Below are 20,903 nucleotides of genomic sequence, written 5' to 3' on the forward strand. Positions count from 1 at the left end.
CTTGCTCTTGAAGTGTCACCTAGGGCTCAGGGGCATAACTATAAAACATGGGGGCCTCCAGCAATTCTTTGATGGCCCCTCCAATGTTTACACCCTTTCCCTTGCCTACCCCTGGTGACCCTCACAGCCTAGGGGCCCTTCTTACAAGGGTTATAAAACTAACCAGTAGGATGGACCCCTTTCACAGAGGGAGTGAAGTAGTAGTTGCGGCCCCCTTACAGCTCTGGACCCCCCTGCAGTTGCAGGAATTGCTCCCCTGTAGTTACGCCTCTGCTAGGGCTCTATAGCACCCTGCTATTTGTGTTCCTCCTCCATTCCTTTTAATGGACCACAAGGAGCAGGTACTCATGTCATTGGCTGCCCAATGGCAATCCAGACAGCAGTATAAACTTTGCAGAGCTTGTAGTCCCTTCCCACATTATACAAAGCTTAACGCAATGTTTTGGCTTGTGTTACACTTTTTATGCAGAACTAAAGCTTGGTACTTGCATCCAATTTTGATAGGTCAATGACTGGCCAATTTTGCCACCGCCATGTAAAATGAGGACCAACAGATTTTGAATACTATGCACAGACTGTGCTGGTCCTACTGCATGTAGGTGATACAATTGGCCAATCATTTGTTAGTCAAAATTGGATGGGTATAGAAGGCTTACGTTCGGTTAGAAAGGCTGCACACAGCAAATCCCTGTATCCCAATACTAGTAATGCTTAAAATCGTATATTAATAATATATGAAGAGATGCGTGGCACCAGAATAATTTGTTCACTCATTAAAAAAAATTACTTTAAAAAAAAATAGGAGGAGGGATAGCTGTAGACTTACCTCTGCTGTAGATAAAATACCCAATACAGCTCAATATATCTTCATAACATTTATTGCACAGAAAGAAGGTTAAGAAAACTCATTTCGCAGGTATTACCTGCTTCCTCAGGTCAATAAAATCCTAATAGCTGAGATGATAGAGACGCGAGCACCTCAAAGTCTCACATTTCTATCGCAGAGTCTCTTTTTTTTTTTTTGCTTACTAATTTTATTATTAGGCACCTCCACCCACCAGTACTATTACTGAAGGTGTGTAAGGCCTTTAAACATTTGGATTACCAAAGGTCACTTTACACACATAAGTCTGATGTCATTATTGAGCTCTTTTCATTGTGTAGGGTTTGCACTAACAGGAACTCCACTTAAGATTACACGCTTCAGCTGTGACCTCACAATTGGAAGCATACAAGTAGAAATGACCTTAGTGACTCCTCTTATTTCATTCATTTGAGTGATATTTTCTCTGGGAAGTCTGCTGTGTACATTATCTGTGTCAGATATCTCATATTTCCACTCCCAAGGCATGATGTCAGCCTGTACGATATATCCATTGACCTAGTGTGTGTGTTCTATAGGAAATGCCTCTGGAAGCAGTCATTATGTCATGGCTTTTCTTAGCTTAATATTTTCCATGAGCTCTATAGGCACAGCAGGAATGCATGTCAGTGATCTGGAGAGATTAGAGGAGAGACTGCCGGCAAATGTCACATTCACACAGCTGCCCCACGGAAGTCAAGATTAGGGCTGTATGGACATGCAAGCCTTTATCACAACGTGTCAAAGCTATCCAGTGTCATGGGCTGCTATTTGTGGCATCCCTGCATTGTATCACTTGATGACATTCAATACATCTGTACTGTAATAGCGAGGCTAAAAATCACCCATCTTTGTAGAATCCATGCCGGCCATTACTTAGTGGTGATGTAAGCTACAGAATAGCGTTCAGCCACATTGGATGATGCACAGTTGTGGAACAGTAAGGGCCTATACACACTGGCTGCTTTTTTTTTAAATCGCGTTTTCTAAACTGCAAGGTTTTTTGAAAAATCATGAAAATCGTGATGACCTGTACACAGTGGTGCGATGCTTTTTAGAAAAACACTTTTGCAGTGACTGGTGCACTTTTTAAGCACTGTGTTTAAAAAAAAACATATGAAAAAACGCAATGCATGCAATTTTCATTGCGTTTTATTTTTTAGGTAAACAATCAGGAAACCAGGAAGAGATTGCCTCGGCAAAATTGCATCGTAAACGCACAAAAATCTCAAGTAGAATTTTGATTAAAAACGCAATCGCATCACACTGCGTTTGCAATTGGTCTTGGCGATTTTCAGTGTGTGCAGGCCCTCTGGGTCCATTTCCACTAGGAAACGCGATTCAGATTGCGCTGCGAACTGATTGCGTTTCCTCCTATTTCCACTACCGTGATGTCACCATGATGTGGTGTACGGTGCGATTGCTGTGCACTTGTGATTTCTGACAGGAGGAAAAAAAACCTTGATTTTGAACTGCCAAATCACAGGAAACATTACATAGCAGAGTGAATGCTATGTGGTTTTCCTTTGCTGCTATAGATTGTATAGGAGCACAAATGCAGCAAAATGCAACAGGCCAGCAATTGCAATTAAGGAAAAAACAAGTCACTCTAGTGGTAAAACAGCACCGCGAATTACATGTTAATTGTGGCGCTGTTGTGATCCGCAAAATGCTAGTGATCCGATTTTCAGATAAAATCAAAACTGGAAAAGAGCCCTATAGCTGTGTGCTTTATGCTGACCGCATCCTGCAATCCTGCTGACCACATAGGCTTCCATTACTTGAGCTTTGTAAAGGGGAAAAACTACAAATCAGTTTTGATTTCATGGGGTCTCACGTTGTTCACACCCCGTTTTCCTGTGCTGACACCCCACTCTGGCAGCCAGGAGACCCATCTGCCAGGAGTCATAACAAATGTGGCCACCAGGGGTCCTTCACCTGTAACAAGTGTGGCCTCTACAAAACTTGTTCTTGATGGGCGGCCCCATTATTGAAAAGGAAGTCGGTAACCAGATGGAGTCCTGCACTTCCCTAGCCCCTCCCCCAGCTGCAGGAGCTGCTTCCCTTATTTTTATTGTAAGGGCAATGGTGTAACTATAAGGATAAAAGCAGGGGAGTTGTAACTACAACTCATGGGGCCCCTCAGCAAAACTTTGATGAGGCCGCTTACTGTTCACAACCTTTCCTTTGCCTCTTTTTGGTGACCCTCACAGCCTGGGGCCCATTTTACAAGGCTGATGAAACAAATGTGACCGTCAGGATCTTCACACCCATAACAAGTGTAGCCACAAACACACCTGCTCTGCAGTATCAGAGAAAGGGAAGGTTAGTAGGTGAGGCCTCCACACACCTGTGGGCCCCCCTGTAGTCGCAGGGGCTGCTGCCCCCTCGTTATGCCCCTGGATAAAAGCGCAAAAAAAGACTGCATAAACCACCCATATGGCAGCAGCACTGCAGATACATTTTCTACGAATGTGGTTTTGTTTTAAAAGCACACCTGAAATGAGAGCATTTTGGAGGCAGTCCTATTTATTTCTTTTGGATGTAATGTGGGATCATTGGTAATGGCCTCCTCATATATGTTAAATATTCAAATTCTCTAAAATGTGCTTCCCTCCTCATTTAATACCTTCTAAGGTAATGTAGCCTCTCCCCTCATCTCTAAGGCCTGGTGCACACCGAGCGGTTTTGGTAGCGTTTTCCAAACCGCTTCCGCCTGTGATAACGCTTGGCTAATGTATTTCAATGGGATGATGCACATCAGCGGTTTGAGGTTTTTAGCAAACTGCAAACGTGGGTCCTGCAGCACTTTTGCGGTTTGCAGAAGCGTTTCTGCCTCAATGTAAAGTATAGCAAAAGCTCAAACCGCTCTGGAAAACGCTGGATCAGAGCGAATTTCCAGATGTTTTTGTTACAGAAGCTGTTCAGTAACAGCTTTTACTGTAACAATATTTGTAATCTGCTACACAAAAACGCTCCAAAAAACGCTAGGCATGTTTAGAAAATGTCTATAAACATAAAAAATCGCTCTGAAATCTGCTCCAAAAACCTCTAGCGTTTTGAGGATCTGCTAGCGGTTTTGGTGTGCACTGGGCCTAACTGCTGCGACGCTCCTGGTTCCAGGATCCTAATCCCCCCCGTTTGCACTTAATCAGTTGGTGTGCGTTAGTATGCGTTAGTACGCGTTGGTACGCGCTTTTTCCATAGCAGTGCATTGGGAGGAAGATTTCAGTTAAAATCGCGTTAAGTGTAAAAGAGGCCATAGGAAAACATGGGCTTTACTTTGAAAATCAGTTTTCTTTCAGTTATAACTGAGAGCAACTGATTAAGTGTAAAAGGGCCCTAAGTGCTCACACTTAAAAAAACAGCCTTCACTTTTTGCAGCTCCCAGCTGCTCTGCTACATCCGCTCTGTACGGCTCCTGATGTGTGCATGTGACCCGATGTGGGTCAGCTGACATGCCGTGAGCCGTACGAGGATGCAGCAGAGCAGCCAGCAGCTGCAGACATGAAGAGGACCAGTGCCTGGAGGGTCTGTCAATTGTTTCTGCTGCATGCTGCTCTGCATAATCAGAGAGAAATGTTCCCCCCTAGTTCCAGTTAACCGAATCTTTACTGTAACTGACTAGCTTGTCAGTCGAATCCTATCCACTGGAAGCGCCCGTGACCAGGCATGAGCACATTTGAACTGGGCATACGTGAGTTCCAAATTGCGCAAGCTCTGTAAAAGGAAGTGCTCATGTATGAAAGAAAGCACTAAGCATGCATGGTGCGGAACTTGAGCATGCACAGTCCAGATCTGCTTTTTCACAACCTGGGGACCCTGAAGACCAGGAACAGCAGGAAACCTTTCAGAAGGAGGTGCTCTGGCCCACCAGAATTTAAATTTTTAAAGTTTTGGCTCACTTCAGGTGAGCTTCAAAAATGGCATGATTAAAACTTGTGTGCAGGATTCTTCCTGTCAATTGAAATAATGAAGTTTATAGAACTGAGGTCTGTTGATTGACCAATGACAAGAATGGCTTCCTTGCTTTTCAGGTTTAGCTATCAAGCGTTGTACAGCTACATGCCACAAAATGAGGATGAGCTGGAGCTCAGGGAAGGGGATGTGGTGGATGTTATGGAGAAATGTGACGATGGCTGGTTTGTAGGTAAGCATGTTCACCTCAATACAACCTGTGCTTCACATGATCCCATTGTTGGTTTTTCTCTACTGAAATGAGCAGTGAGATGCAAATAATCTTCTCCTAACATTCAAATTTCATGGAAATAATATGCAGCTTGAACTTGAACCAATAAATATTAACAGGAAGTTATTCTGATTGGTCCAATGTCAAGCTGCATAACATTTACATGAAATTTGAATGTTAGGAGAAATGATTTGTAACTCATTTGCACCTCAGTGCCCTCCTCAAACATGGGAACATTTCATTATCATACATGATAAATACACTGCTGAGATGGGCATAATGCAATCTATGGATTCCACATATACTTAAAGTGAGTTTGAAGCAAAAAAAAAAAAAAGATAGAGAGAGATATTTGCCCAAGAAGAGGGAAGGCTCTGGGTCCTATACAGCCTTCCTGTTTCTCTCCTGGTCCCCTTGTTCCAATGCTGGCTCCCCGGGAGCAGTCTTCAACCGATGGGTTGAAGACTGCTCTCTGACGGTGTGCTCCTGTCGCTCTGTATTGCACATGCGAAGCTCCGTATTGCGCATGCGTTAGTGCTTTCTTGAGCACTCGTGCATGTACAGGACAGAGTCGCCCGTCTTCGGGAGCACTCGGGCTCCCGAAGTCCTCCAAAGCCTCCTGCAGCTGGAGATTTGAACTGAGGAGCCAGCATTGGAACGAGGGAACAATGAGTGGAACGGGAAAGCTCTATAGGACCCAGAGCTTTCCCTCTCCATAGGTATGTTTGTTTTATTATTTTCACTTCAGACTCCCTTTTTAGAAAAGCAGCCAATGACATTAAGTTCTGAGTTGATGCAGCACATTCTGTAAGAAAATGTATGAACGGGCCTATCGAATTCTACGTCATATGGATTTTATGTGTTCCATTTCCAAGCAGCATACTAAATTTACATAATTCTGCATCAGCTTGCAGCTATTTGAATCTCATTGACCACCCCTACCTAAGAGCTTACTGCGGCAGCCATGTAGGAACCTATTAAATTTAGAGATAAGTGAATAATTGTTTTTTGAAGTGGAAATTTATTGAAAACTGAAGGTCCAAATGTTTAGCTATGTCACACTGCAAGTAAAACCTAGTAATTTAAAAAGATGGTTGTTGTTTTTTTAAAACAGTGCTGGACAGGAAGTACTGATGTTTTGAATGTGTACAGCATCTGTGTGTGCAGCATCTTGCAAAGATTTTTATCTGATGGGGAGTTCAGCTCCATAGAATAGACTGTGTAGAGTATGGCTCTCATACTACATGGAAGGTGGTAAAATTGGTCTAAGATCTTTCATTAATCTTTCAAGTGTGTACACACCATTGGGGAGAGTGGCGTAAGGCTATATAAACATAGACCAGGCTAATGCCTCTGATGTACTTTTCCCTCCTGCTCTTCTCCCTTCCAGCTGCTCTGTGTTAAGCTGACAATGGAGTTCAGAGGCCACTAGGGCCACATGGTGATCACATTAACATCCAACTATTCACCCCTTGGCCAAGGTGTAGTGTCCCACCCAACCACCTACCCCCAATGGCAAGTATTATTGGTTTTTGTTTCGCCTGGTGAGGTTGTAGGCTCATGGGACGAGAGGGGTGACACAGAGTTTCCACAACAGGTAACACCAAGCCTAGTGACGCCTCTGCTCAGTAACATCGGGGCAGCAGTGCAACGATATGTGCACGTTCAGTAGACCACCCTTGGAACATTAGGGAGTTTTGTCCAAGGACTCCATACTTAATAGCTAACTGGCTCCAACCAGGATTTAAACCCGTATGTTAAAGGGGAACTGAAGAGAGAGGTATATGGAGGCTGTCATGTTTATTTCCTTTTAGACAATACCAGTTGCCTGGCAGCCCTGCTGTTCCTCTGCCTCTAATACTATTAGCCATAGCCCCTGAACAAGCATGCAGCAGATCAGGTGTTTCAGTGGTTCAGACTTATAAGTCTGATCTGACAAGACTAGCTGCATGCTTTTTTCTGGTTTTAATCAGATACTACTGCAGAGAAATAGACCAGCAGGGCTGCCAGGCAACTGGTATTGATTAAAAGGAAATAAACATGACCGCCTCCATATACCTCTCTCTTCAGTTCCCCTTTAAAGGTGGTGTTCTTTACCAGTGCCCTCAATAGAGACTGGAAAATCCTGGTTTATTCCATGGAGCTTGCTGGGGGCTGGAAAATGTCACTGGCAGTCATGATGAAATCTCCCAAACAAGAACCCTGTAATAACAAATGTAAAAAATGCTCAACCATACCTTTTTATATATGCATCTAACAGGACATTACTTTAAATGAATTGTGCATGAAAGTGTTTTGTAAAAAAAAAAAAAAAATTACAGCTTTAAAAAAAAAAAAGGGAAAATACTTAGAGACTCTTTATTTAAAAAAAGTCCCCTGGAGGTACTCACCTCGGGAGGGGGAAGCCTCAGGGTCCTGATAAGGCTTCCCCCATCCCTGTAGCTGCAGGGAATCCAGCGGTGACTCCCTCGAATCCTCCCCTGACAAGCCTGACAAGGCTTCATTTATTTACCTCTCCGGGATCCAGCGCAGGCGCAGTAGCGGTTCTTCATTTGGGCTAGGCAGAAATAGCCGAGCCCGATTGTATCTGCTCTACTGTGCAGGCGCAAAAGCACTCGCGCTGTAGAGTGGATCGATTGAGTTCGGCCATTTCTGCCTTAACCCGAAGGAAGAGCGGCTAGTGCGCCTGCGCAGGATCGTGCAAGGTAAGTATTTACATCGCCGCACTTCGGGGGGCTGCAGCAGGAGATTGCCGGGACACTGGAAGATGGGGGAAGCCTCATTAGGATCCAGAGGCTTCCCCCTCCCGAGGTAAGTACCCCCCGGGGACCTTTTTCTGAATACAGAGTCTCTTTAAAATGTATAGGTCCTCACTTCTCCTTGGGGACCTACAGCTACCCACTCACTCACAGTCAGTCTGCAACACACCTCCTTTAGTCACATGCACATGTTGAGGAGGATCGGATTGGTGTGTCTACTGAAACCACACCTCCCTGCTAACTGTTAGCTTCTAATAGCTATCAGCCTCTGCAAAGGCGATCTGGCTCCAGAATGACTGATCAAATGCCCTTTTCTCCTGATGTAATTTTGCTTTCTCTTTTTTTTTGCCTTTATTTTGTCACAGGTACATCAAGAAGAACAAAGCTATTCGGCACGTTTCCAGGCAACTATGTCAAGCCATTGTATTACTAAACACAATACAGCACACGGCTGCAAAAATATTAAGCTATACGTATGGTATTATGCTATGTGAAGGCATTTGCTGAATGTATTAACTAAGGTTCTACGAAAAAAAAAAGGTTTACAAGTGTCAGTACTGTTCAAATCTATCGTTCTAATCTAAAACGATGAAGAGATGTTCCCTCTAGTCAACACTTTATTATTAAGTTGCCTTAATGTACTTTTCTTTTGAAGAGAAATCTATAATTTCACCCACACATTTTAAAGTATACCCATGTCCTGCATTTGGGGAAGCCATTTTGTGAGGAAGTGTGGTATGTACAACCACAGGAAGGACCTACTGCTGCAGTGAACTCTGGGAAACCGTGCAGAGATGGCCATACAAGTCTATGAGGAAGTGGAGTGTAATGGGCAGCTTTTCAATTCTGCAGTCAGAAATCGAAAGGAAGGTCAAGTGTCTAATTTAACCCGCACAAAATGGCTACAGTCATACTGTACAGGGCTTTTTATCAAGAGAGGTGCGCAGAAACGAAAGCAAAATTAGAGCAATTACCCACAGCAGCAAATCCGGTTTTAGCCGTTAGTACAAGGAGTTGATTTGGTTGTTGTGTGCAATTGCTGCATTTGCGCCCCAGTTTTGTGTCTTGGTAAATCTGCTCATGTACGTTGATTAAAGTGTGCACTCATGAAACATTTGGGGCTAAGTCAAAAAGGAAAATGAATATTTTTTATTTTTCTACTGTTACCTTTTTGTGCTTAAAATTCCACAATGCCACCAAATAATGGTGTGATTTTCAGTCGATATATACAACACACAATCTATACTTGCTTATTTATTTAAAAAGGATGCAACCCCCAGGATCCTTTGCGGAAGGTTAGACCTGACCAATTTAGAGGCCTGCAGTAGATGAATTAACAAGGATATCACCAGTGTACAGTATGTACGGATGCTGCACAGTGAAGGACGTCTATTTTGTACCTGCTGTGATTTGTTTTTTAACTTGGGGGTTTTTACAATAGTGGTGTGTGAGGGACACGTGCTATGCTGCTTCTCTTCTCACTGGCATGGCTGGAGAGGTTACACAAGAAGGCCTAAAACACATTACAATGTAAAACAGGAATACAGTAATGCATAATTAAAGGGTAATAAGAAGTAAGCATGGTAGGGATGCATAACACTAAATAGATTCATGGATTGTGAGATGCCAATATCCTGGGTGAAGGTTTTTGATTTAATGAAAATCTGTAGCCACTTTTTTAAAAAAAAATCACATACTTGCCTATAGAGAGGGGAGGTTCTGGATCCTACAGAGCCTCCCCTGTCCTCTCTCAGTACCATCGTTCCAGCTGTGTCCCCCATTCAAATGTGCCACCTCTGAGAGCCCTCAGAAGCCCACGTGTCCCCGAGAGCTTCCCAAGATGGGCAGCTCCATACTGTGCATGTAGAGTACAGAGGCGCCCGTCTTCGGAAGCACTCATGGATACGAGCGAGGGTTCCAGAGTGTTCCCCGAAGGTGTATTTCGACCAGGTGGTCGAATGTCTGGAACGGGGGGAGTCACACTGTTGGAACGAGGGGACTGGGAGAGGAGAGGGAAGGCTCTGTAGGATTCAGAGCCTTCTCTCTCCTTAGGTATCTGATTTTCTTTTTTAAATTTCACTTCAGTTTTACTTTAACAGGCTTTACACCCAGTCACCCAGAATGCACTTGGAAATAAAGTTACCTCAATGCAGTTGGAAGCTATGAATGCCTTTTGTCGTGATAATTCTTAGGCAGAGTGATTGGAGGGGGTGTTTTTGGACAAGTCAGAAGTTAGGTTAGCAGACAGCCATGCAGGGAGGTGAATGTGCAGCTCTGGATATTGGCATATTTATGAGAATAGGTGATATTTTTAGCATTCTGTTAAACCTGCTGTATTTAGAATGGTTGCACCTTTTTGTGGGAACAACTTTTGAGTTTGCCCGTGTTTCTTTGGAACATGTTCTAAGTAGAGAGGTGGCGAACGGTTCCCGAACCGTTCGCCGGCGAACATCTCTAAATCCATGGGCCTCTTACTACTTCCGGGTCGCAATGACCCGGAGTAGTACGCCTGCGCTGCCCGGCGGAGCGCGTCCGAGATCGCGCTCCCGTTGCCGGGCACTCTCTGCGCATGTGCGTGACGTCATGAGTGACATCACGCTCATGCGCAGAGAGTGCCCGGCAACAGGAGCGCGATCTAGGACGCGCTCCGCCGGGCAGCGCAGGCGTACTACTCCGGGTCATTGCGACCCGGAAGTAGTAAGAGGCCCAGAGATGTTCGCCAGGCGAACTGTTCGGCCCAACACTAGTTCTAAGTTGACCTTAAAGGGGTTTTCCAAGGCAAAGTGAATAAACTAAATGCAAAAATGTAACCTACATGCACATACCACTCGTAAATCTAGAGTGAATAGAGGTCCCCCCCCAACGTTCTTGATGTTGCATTAAGGATGCTTGATCACAAAAAAGCCGTCCTATTCTCTTTCTGTTATGCATGCTGGGAGGTTCCTTCCCATACTTCCTGTCTCTCCCCTCTCCATAGAACACAGCAGGCTGATTTGCAGATAGCTGACCAACCTGTCTCTACAGTTATCAATTGTTTTAGGTGAAAGTAATTGCAAGTGAGTAGTAGATTTGGGCAAAGTCAGGGTCATAATTGTCCTACACCTCTCCCCCTGGTTGAGATCTGTTGGTGGGCACCACCCCCTCCCTCCCATCGCCATCACGAGGTGGCGGGTCAGGGGGCCCAGCCCTGTACCTTATTATGCAGAGCATCTCCTCCACTTCCTGGTTAGTGACGTGCAGCCAGCCAATCACCATGCGGGAACTGAAGCCACATGACTATTGCCTGCATGTACTTGCAAACCAACCAGGACGTGGGGAAGGTGCTCTGCATAATAATGAATTGGACCACCTCCCGGGCCCCCCTACCACTGCAGTGGTGGCGGGGGCTATAGTTCACAACTGGGCAGAGCAGTAGTAGTAATCAGAAAACAGATGGCAAAAACATAATCAGCGCCTACATGTGTAATTGACCTTGGAATTGTCTACAAGATGGTGGCATTTCAGTGCACATTCCGGCAAGTCTATGGACAAATAACCAGACTGTAGGGTTGATGGAACTCCTATTTAAGCAGATGAGGATATTATTATGGAAAACCCCTTTAAATAAGTGAACAAAACATAAACATATCGGAATTGTACAATAACTAGCAAAATATGGTAAAAATAAACCTCAAGTCTTTCACAAGGCTATGGCGCTATGGTACACACCGATAAAATGTTTATGAGAAATACACTGTAAGTTTGCCTCTTGCAGTTCAAAACCAGATAAGAATGTTCTTTTGTCAGAATAAGGTATATTTAATAATGTAAGAAGACTATTTTTTGCCTATGCTTTTTTTACCACTTTACTAATTAAAGCTTTGATGGCATGACTAGCAATATGTTTTGATAAATATACATAATGATATAAATATATATATATATATTACATGCGTTCCTATTACTAAAGATTATTTTTTTGCCATGTACTGTACACAAGTACATTCAACAGAAGATTTCTAAGAGGTTTGCGACTGTAAATATGTATATTTGACTTTGTAAAGAAAATGTATGTTATCTTGTATAGAGAAAAAAAATTTATTTAAGTGGAACGAGGGAGATAAAAACTGTTTGGACAAAAGGAAAGTTTTTGTTTTTTTTGTTTATTTTTTGTTTTTTTTTAGTTTAATTTAAATGAAGGAGGTTTGTTATAACTTCACGAGAAGTGTTTAGCACAAGAATATCTATGTCATAGTTAACAGAATTACACTGTCCACCTACAATAAGAAAAAATGATATATACATTGTTTTTATTGCTATTTTAACCCAGCCGATGCATCCATGCCACAGTATTTAGACTTATGTTAAGAATTGGAAAAAGACTCAGTAACCATACATTAGCCATTGCCTATTTGACTATATAGTCGAGTACACGTAATAAGTCATTAATGACTGACCACTTTGCTCCTCACGTTAACATACGTTGTGTTGTTTTCTTATTGCAGTGCATTATATTTTGAATTATAATAAAAAGAAGCATTCAATAAGTGTTGGCTCTCCATGTTGTTTTATTTTTTTCATATATTTGTGTATTAAACAGAACAGTTGTAAACTGAAAGGATCACTGAACCCTATAAGACTCAAAAAGTTACATACTCGCCTAAGAAAAAGGAAGGCTATGGATCCCTTAGAGCAGTGGTCCTCAAACTACGGCCCACAGGCTGAATGCGGCCCTCCAAGGCTTTTTCACTGGGCCCCAAACACAAAATGTATAACTTATAGATGTGGCCCACTGCACCTTTAAAAATTGGCGACCCGCATATAGAATAGCAGTGCAGGCATCATCCATCTACATACTGTAGAAGCCAGCGAGCAGTCATTTGCTGGATTCCAATCCAATTCTGCATCAGGTGACACTGCGGTCCAACTGGACGGCAGGTTGTCACCTGGGTAGGCTTCACTGTCTGGTGCACAAAGATGTTTTTCGGGTGCCGCATGACTGAATGGCTGCTACTGGGAGTTCTCCTCAGGGCATGATCGGAATCGATACCTAGATCCAATGATTCAATCATTTTATGTATGTTTCAGCCCACCAGCAGTCTGAAGTATGTTGACCCCACTTTTGACCTAAACATTTTGGTGACCCCTGCCTTAGAGCCTTCTCGGTCCTCTTTGTCTCCTCGTTCCTTCACAGTCCCCCTGTTCATATCTCCCGCTGGCTGGGTCTTCAGGTTTCTGAGTACTTCTGAAGACGAGCAGCTCTGTACTGCACACGTGCGAGTCCAAAGTATGGAGCTGTTTGCCTTCCGAAGTACTAGAAGAACCAGGTAATCTTTTGAAATTAAAGTAGGATGCTGGAACGGGGATGCCGGCTGTGGAACAAGGGGACACAGAGGAATGGGAGGGCTCAGGGATCCTGAATCTTCCCTTTTCTTCTTCTTAGGTGAGTATATCACTTTTTTTTTTTTTTTTTTAATTCTGTGGCTACAGGTATTTATCAATTCTCGTATTTAACAATTTTTTTACATTTCTTTTCAATTCAAGATTTACAATCAATTTTTCAGGTTGATTATAACTTTTGAAAAATCTGACCAATATACCATATGTGTGTTAAATTTTTCCCCAATTATGAAAAAAAAACTCCGAAAAATTTGCTTACATCTCCACATTATGAAATTGTCAATCTACCACTCTCCATACAATCTTGCAAAACATTGATCAGAAATTTCTGCAACTCCAAAAAAAAAAAAAAAAAGGGAGAAATCCGATCAGAATTTTCAGTCAAGTAAAAGAAAGCTTTAGGTTTTTCTGTAGAAATTGTTTTTATTGAATTGCTGTAAAATTGGATCATTTTATTGAATCGTGTGTGTGGCCACTTAAAGAGAGTCTGAAGCGAGAATAAATCTCGCTTCAGACTTCATAGATAGCAGGGGCATGTGTGCCCCTGCTAAACCGCCGCTATCCCGCGGCTTAACGGGGGTCCCTTCACCCCCAAATCCCCTCGGTGCAGCGGGGGAGCGCTTCCTGGTTGGGGCAGGGCTAACCGCCGCAGCCCTGCCTCCCGCGCATCTATCAGACGCGTACCTCTGCCTCTCCCCCGCCCCTCTCAGTCTTCCTTCACTGAGAGGGGCGGGGGAGAGGCGGCGATGCGCGTCTGATAGACGGCGCTGAGAGGCAGGGCTGCAGCCGTTAGCCCTGCCTCCAAGAAGAGAATTTTACGACCAAGTTTGCGACCAACTTTTGCGGGGGTGGGTTTGGGGGTGGGTTTGGGGGTGAAGGGACCCCCGTTAAGCCGCGGGATAGCGGCGGTTTAGCAGGGGCACACATGCCCCTGCTAACTATGAGCTTTGAAGCGAGATTTATTCTCGCTTCAGAGTCTCTTTAAAGTAAACCTGAGACAGGCTTACTAAAACATTTTATACTTACCCGGGGCTTCCTCCAGCCCGATGTGCAGCGATGTGTCCCTTGCCGCCCACCCGGGTGTTTCCATTCTTTTGGTATCGGTCCCAGTAACTGGCTCAGCCAAGCCAGTCGTGCTCTTCTGCGCATGCACCGAGGAGTCTGCACATGCGCAGAAGAGCAGACTGGCATGACTGAGCCACCTTCCCAGGACCGATACCAGGAGAACAGACGCACTCGGGGAATACGCTGAGGAACACATCGCTGGGGCTGGAGGAAGCCCCGGGTAAGTATAAAATCTTAGTGTGCCCATCTCAGGTTTACCTTAACACAATTATACTTTTACAGCATAAAACGTCAGAAGCAGCATTTCTGTTGAATCACTGTAGAACTAAGTCAGTCTGATGTGATGACCCTCCAGCCATGAGCCCCGATTTTGTTGAACTTGGCAGCTAGCCTCTTGTAAAAAAAAAAAATCATTTAACCCTTAGACTGTCGGCTTATTTTTTTTTTTATTTTTTTTTTGCTACACGACAGTTTTTATTGTGTTTAGTAAATGCCTTGCCCAAATCTACATGTACCAAAGTGCTGATAGGTCAGTAGTGATGTTATTGAGGTGCAAATATATTTGAGATGATTGAGCATAATATTATTATGATACAGAATTATGCTGATTATAATGAACATCTATTGTATATAAATACAAAAAATAGACAGGGAAAATTAAAGAATTAAACGTCAAATCAACTAATTAACCAATTAAAGAAGATCTGTGATGAATTTACAGAACATTAAAATAAACACATTACTGTTTCCTCCGTTATTCGCCCTCTTTGTTTCTCCTATTTTTGCTGCTTCCCGCTGCCAATAAATTCATAAAATATAACTTTTAAACCTTTGGGCAAGATGGCTGCGATGTAAATTGACTCTGGAACTGCTTCTGGGTCATCGTGTTCCACACAGTCTCCTTTATACTGCTGTGCACGAGAGTTGAGCTGAGCTGAAGCCACATGAGACAGATCTCCTCCCTGCTGTCAGCCTCACTAGAGCAAGGCAGAGCTTCCCCCTGCTAGCTGGAGTACACAGAAAGGTCAGTGATGACTCAGGATGACGTGCAGCAGGGGGAGGGAGAGGCAGATAGCAGGGATGAACAGCTGCTGTTTAAGGTGGGTGCACACATCAGATAAAAATCTTTGGAAAATGAGAGATCACAGACCAATTTTATCCCCTTCCATGTAGTATGAGAGCAATACCTTCACAGTCTATTCTATGGAGCTGAACTCCCCATAAGATAAACATCTTTGCAAGATGCTGTACACATGCAACAGATCAGTATCTGCAAAAAGATCAGTCCCTGCAAAAAATCAGTTTCTGCAAAATGCATTCATAGTCTATGATCTCTGCAGATCTCATACACACCTTGTTTAAGAAACATTCATCTGCAGATCAAACAATCATCTGCAGAACCAAATATCCATCCTGGTGAATCTGATCCAGGGCTGTGGAGTCGGTACAAAAATCTTCCGACTTCAACTCCGACTCCTCAGTTTATGAACTCCGACTCCGGGTACCCAAAATGGCCCAGACTCAGACTCCTCGACTCCGCCTCCTTAGTCTAATACTTAACAGTGCTGTGGATTTTGTACAAAAATCATCCGACTCCTCAGTTTATGAAATCTCCGACTCCACAGCCCTGATCTGATCTGCAGATGATTGTCCGTTAAACAAGGTGTGTATGAGATCTGCAGATATCATAGACTACGAATGCATTTTGCAGGAAGAGATCTTTTGCAGGAACTGAACTTTTGCAGATACTGATCTGTTGGATGTGTGCAGTATCTTTGTGTACATCTTGCAAAGATTTTTATCTGATGGGGAGTTTAGCTCCATAGAATAGAATGTGTAGGTATGGCTCTCATACTACATGGAAGGGGGTAAAATTGGTCTGTGATCTTTCATTTTCCAAAGACTTTTATCTGATGTGTGTACCCACCTTAAGTCTGCCTCTTCCCGCAGGACAATATTCATCTAGCTAGACAAATAATTAGAAAGGAGCAGGAGAGCGATAGCTCAGCTGTTCCTAAACACGACAAAGGAAAAAAAGATTTGTACTTATAAAAGGAACATATCTCTTTATTTAAATCGCATTTTGAAAAAGGGCCACAGAACCCATTTAGGATTCAGCCACACTATAAGCGCTTTTCTGAGCGCTTGCGATTGATTAGCGCTCAATTTTACTGCAAAAAAAAGTGAATGGGAGTGATTTTTAAAAAGCGCTCAAAAAGCGCTAATCAATCAGAAAAGCGCTTATAGTGTGGCTGAGCCCTTAAGGTCTCCAGCCACTGTTTGGTGTAAAAGTGAACAGAGGCGCCAAAAGAATAAAATGTATTTAAAAATTTCACAGGAGGCAGTGGTGAACTTACCTCCCTGAAGCAGACATGAAAACTGTCGATTTTCAAACAGAAAAATGCATTCATATACTCCAACATACAAAGCAACGCGTTTTGCTGGTATATTCCCGCTTCCTCGGGCAATAAACAACAGTATAGTCTCAAGAACACGCTAAGCTAAAATTTTAAAATGTTTAAATACATTTTATTCTTTTGGCGCCTCTGTTCACTTTTACAATACTAGTTTCCACCCCTGGTAGAGGGGTCGTACCCCCCTTTCTTCTGATCTACGGAGAGCAACATCTTAATCCTGAGTGGGGACAGGTCTAATCTCACCTGCATTTACAGTGGTTGCCTATACGGTGACCCTGGTTTGTGAATATTCTGTTTACTTCTTAATTACCCATTCACTTTACATACTACACTATATTGGGCTCTCGGTGTTCCCCTCTTTTAGCCACTGTGTGGTATTCCTTATAACTCTTCAGATCTTTTGGAGAATAGCAGTAAGTTTTATGCTATGGCATGGTTTTCTACAGATAGAAACTAGTGATGCTAGAACGTAAAGCCTCTTCCAAGACAAAGGTCACCTCCAGAAAATTGGTGGCAATTTTGTGATCTTTAAACTGGGGGTTGTGAAATGTCCATTGGAGTGAATACTGAAAATGTCTTAGTTCAGACTCCGACATCTTCCTCCTGTGTGGGAATAGACAGTTTCCTGATCTCCAGTATCAGCTTCCTCTCAGTGAGGCTGTAGAGGAAACCATGGTTGGATAAAGTATCTTGTAGCACCAAGAAATAATGCATGTTATCTAAGCTCTTTATGACCCAGCACATATTGCCTATTGTTCTAGTTTCAGTACATAACCTACTTTTACTTGCAATGCAAACCAACTTGGTGGTGCTCTGAGCTGTGTCCATATAATTTACAATGGATTTGTTAATAGGAAAGAGACCTTTGTGTAGTGGTATTTTTACCTGTTCATTGGCATACTTGACTGTATGGGGCCTGATCCAAGTTCCTCCAAGTTTTCTCCTAAGTAATATATTTTCATATCTTATCAATAAAATGCCTTTTACCCTTCCTAGGGGTAAGGACAAGCCTGGCTCGTCCAGCTAAAGGTTGCTGAAAGTGGTATGGACGAGCCATGCTCGTCAATGCAGCCAGGGATATTTGTAGCTGCTGATCCCTCCACTGTGCATCCCTCCCTCCCTCCTGATCCCCAGTGTAAGTTTGTCAATCCCCCACCCTCCACCGATCACTCCCCCCCCCCCCCCCCCCCCATTGCCGGCAGTGTCCCTGACAGTGCTGTGAATAGAGCAGGGGATGTTTTACTCACCAAGGCTCTTTCCAGCGATGATCGAGTATACTTCTCTGCGTGCAGCTCCAGGCTACTGTATACACTACCGGGGACGCGGCTGATGACATCATCCGCCGCATCCCCGGTACTGTATACAGACCCGAGTTGATGAAACCACCAACTTCGACCAACTCTGACTCCAGATACCCAAAATTGCTCTGACTCCACAGCCCTGGCACCTATACCTGGCTAACTATACTGCTGCACCTATACATTGGCTAACCTATTCTGGGGTAACTATGCCTGGCTAGCCTATTCTCACCATTGGCGTGTTAATCCCTCGCCGCGCACCTCTGATAGCTTCCCCAGTGTCTTCCATGTCCCTCAGTGGATTTGACCCCTTGTGCTCAGTGAAGAGCCAGTAGCAGGGTGCAGGAAGCAGTTCTCCTATGCATGTATACAAGATATCTCCATGATCTCCTCCAGTGACTAAGCATTACCTTGTACTCATACTGTGCTGCATGATCTGGTCTTTAAATATTGTCTGTAACCTAAACTAATGTCCAGCGCTGCATAATATGTTGGCGCTTTATAAATGCAATAAATAAATAATAATAAATATGTTGGAGTACATCATTCTAAATGTAATAAGGTAGTGATAACTGTAAAAAGGCCTATTCCCTGTTATACAACTAAAACGCTAAAACTAAAAAGTTTATGGAATTCAAGGTGTTAATGTCAGTTACAGTGGCATCTCCTGAGTCCCTCTAAGGCAGTTCTGCAGGCAAGAACACATACAAAACACCCTAAAGCTAGCCATAAACTATACAACCCCACCGTTGTCCAGCCCGCCGGCAACCCACAATAGACATCACGGCCCACATTGCATTCGGCATAATTCCGTAGGTTGATTGCGGTGCTGTGGTTAACTACAATTTTTGCCCAATTAGATGGTTTTGTCAATTGAAATGTCTAATTGGGCAAACATATTGTTTAGTGTAAGGCCTTGTTCACAGTGTTGCAGTGTGGTGTAACCACCACTTTGTAATGCAGCTTACCTCACTGCAATGAGCCACCTATGCGCCTGTGTTGCCGTGTCCTCGCTCCCGCTGATGTCACCAGGAGCGCACTGCACAGGTCCAGTATGGTCTGTGACTGCGCAGTACGCTCCTGGTGACTAGAGATGGCCCGAACTTTTCCGGAAGTTAGATTCGCCCCCATAGTGCATCATGAGGGTCAACTTTGACCCTCTACATCACAGTCAGCAGGCACACTGTAGCCAATTAGGCTACACTCCCTCCTGGAGCCCCCCTTATAAAAGGCAGGCAGCGTCAGGCATTGGACTGTCTCGTGAGCCTGCAGTAATTAGAGAAGGGAGAGCTGCTGTGCAGAGACCGATAGGGAAAGCTTAGTTAGGCTCTTGTAGGCTTCTTAGCTTGGTCCTTGCTGATACTTATTGCTAAAAAAAAAGCACCCCTCAACAGCTCTTTTGAGAGCTAATCTTGTTCTTGTGATCTTTTTTGTGTGTATGTGTGTGTCCCACAGACATTTGTGTTGCATAGACAGCCTTGGTAATTCCTACTGTGTGTGCCACTGCCAGGCCCAGCACATTCAGTGACTACCTGTGTGTGTGACAGGTGCACATTGTAATACCCATCACTGCATATACCTACCTGTTGTTCAGTGCACCCACCTACCTACATGAGCGCACGCAGTGTCACTGTGCCTGTCCGGTACCTGCCTGTGTGTGACAGGTGCACATTTGTCATTGCATAATTGTTCACACTACCTTTGTGACCGCACGCTGTGTAATATACCACTCCGAGCATACCTGTTAACTGCACCTGTGTGACAGCTGCACATTGTATTGTAATACCAGTCACTGCATACCTTTCACTGCACCTGTGTGACTGCACATTGTATTAGTCAAGTCAGTGCATACCTTTCACTTCATCCCCCCCCCCCCCCCCCCCCGATATGGACAAAACAGGTAGAGGCAGGGGCAGACCCAGAGGCAGGCCACCCGGCAGGTCTGTTCGAGGTTGTGCTGACGTGATTTCGCGGCCCTGGCCCAAAGTACAGTGCTGAGAAGAAGGCACGTCCCATCAACTCCCAAGATTGTCAGGACGTGGTTGACTATTTAACACAGAACACCTCATCTTCCGCAGCCACCAGCGCTACTGCAAGCACCACATCCGCTGCAATTGACACTTCGCAGGAGTTATTTGGTGGGGAAATCACTGATGCACAGCCATTTTTGTTACAAGATGAAGGCGCTAAGCAAGTTACACCGAGTTACACCACCTCATGTCTGAGTTAGGCAACACTATGGACGTCAGGTGTGAAGAGGAGGATGATGAAGTACCTGCTGTTGGTGCAGTTTATAAGGTATCTGAGGCAAGCGAAGCTGGGGAGGAGGATTATGATGATACGGATGCCACGTGGGATCCTAAGAGACATGATGACCAGGGGGGCAGTTCAGAGAGGGAGTCAGAGAGGAATAGGAGGAGATGAGTTCCTGAAAGAAGCAGGGGGAGCTCGTCGTCAGAAACAGCTGGTGGCAGTGTCCGGCGCCATGTATCGCCACCTATGGACAGCCAGCCAACATGACCTTCAACGTCAGCTGCTGAGGCCACCATAGTGCCCACACCCCAGGGCGCTCAGCAGTGTTTAGTGTGTATGCCAAAGATCAGAGCAATGCCATCTGTTCTCTCTGCCACCAAAAATTGAGCCGTGGAAAGGCCAACACCCACGTAGGGACAACTGCCTTTACGAAGGCACCTGCAGAAAAGGCACAAACTGCAATAGGAAGACCACCTGAGGAAAAGCAGCACACAAAAGCAAAGCCACCCTCCTTCTTTTCATCTTCAGCCGCTTTCTCCCTTGCACCTTCACAATCACAGCCTCCCTCCTCCACTCCACCTCTCACCTTGAGCGGTTCCTGCTCCTCTGCCCACAGCAGCAGCCAGGTGTCCGTGACGGCAATCTTTGAGCAGAAGAAGCCAATGTCTGCCAGTCACCCCC

The 20,903-nt window shown here is 44.3% G+C and overlaps 1 protein-coding gene across 45 annotated transcripts in view; it reads left to right on the forward strand.

Annotated features, from left to right (window-relative positions):
* The window catches only part of SORBS1 (sorbin and SH3 domain containing 1), a 351,749-nt gene extending 341,490 nt beyond the window's left edge, over positions 1–10,259 (forward strand). For all 45 annotated transcript variants that reach the window (XM_068258094.1, XM_068258093.1, XM_068258095.1 and 42 more), the window contains 2 exons: positions 4,900–5,012; positions 8,176–10,259. In XM_068258094.1, coding sequence (XP_068114195.1) covers positions 4,900–5,012; positions 8,176–8,243 — 181 coding nt within the window. In that variant the 3' untranslated portion in view covers positions 8,244–10,259. The remainder of the gene's footprint in view (positions 1–4,899; positions 5,013–8,175) is intronic.
* Positions 10,260–20,903: the final 10,644 nt, after the last annotated feature.

The sequence above is a fragment of the Hyperolius riggenbachi genome, chromosome 10 (genome assembly GCF_040937935.1).
Source record: "Hyperolius riggenbachi isolate aHypRig1 chromosome 10, aHypRig1.pri, whole genome shotgun sequence".
In the NCBI taxonomy this organism is placed as follows: Eukaryota; Metazoa; Chordata; class Amphibia; order Anura; family Hyperoliidae; genus Hyperolius; species Hyperolius riggenbachi.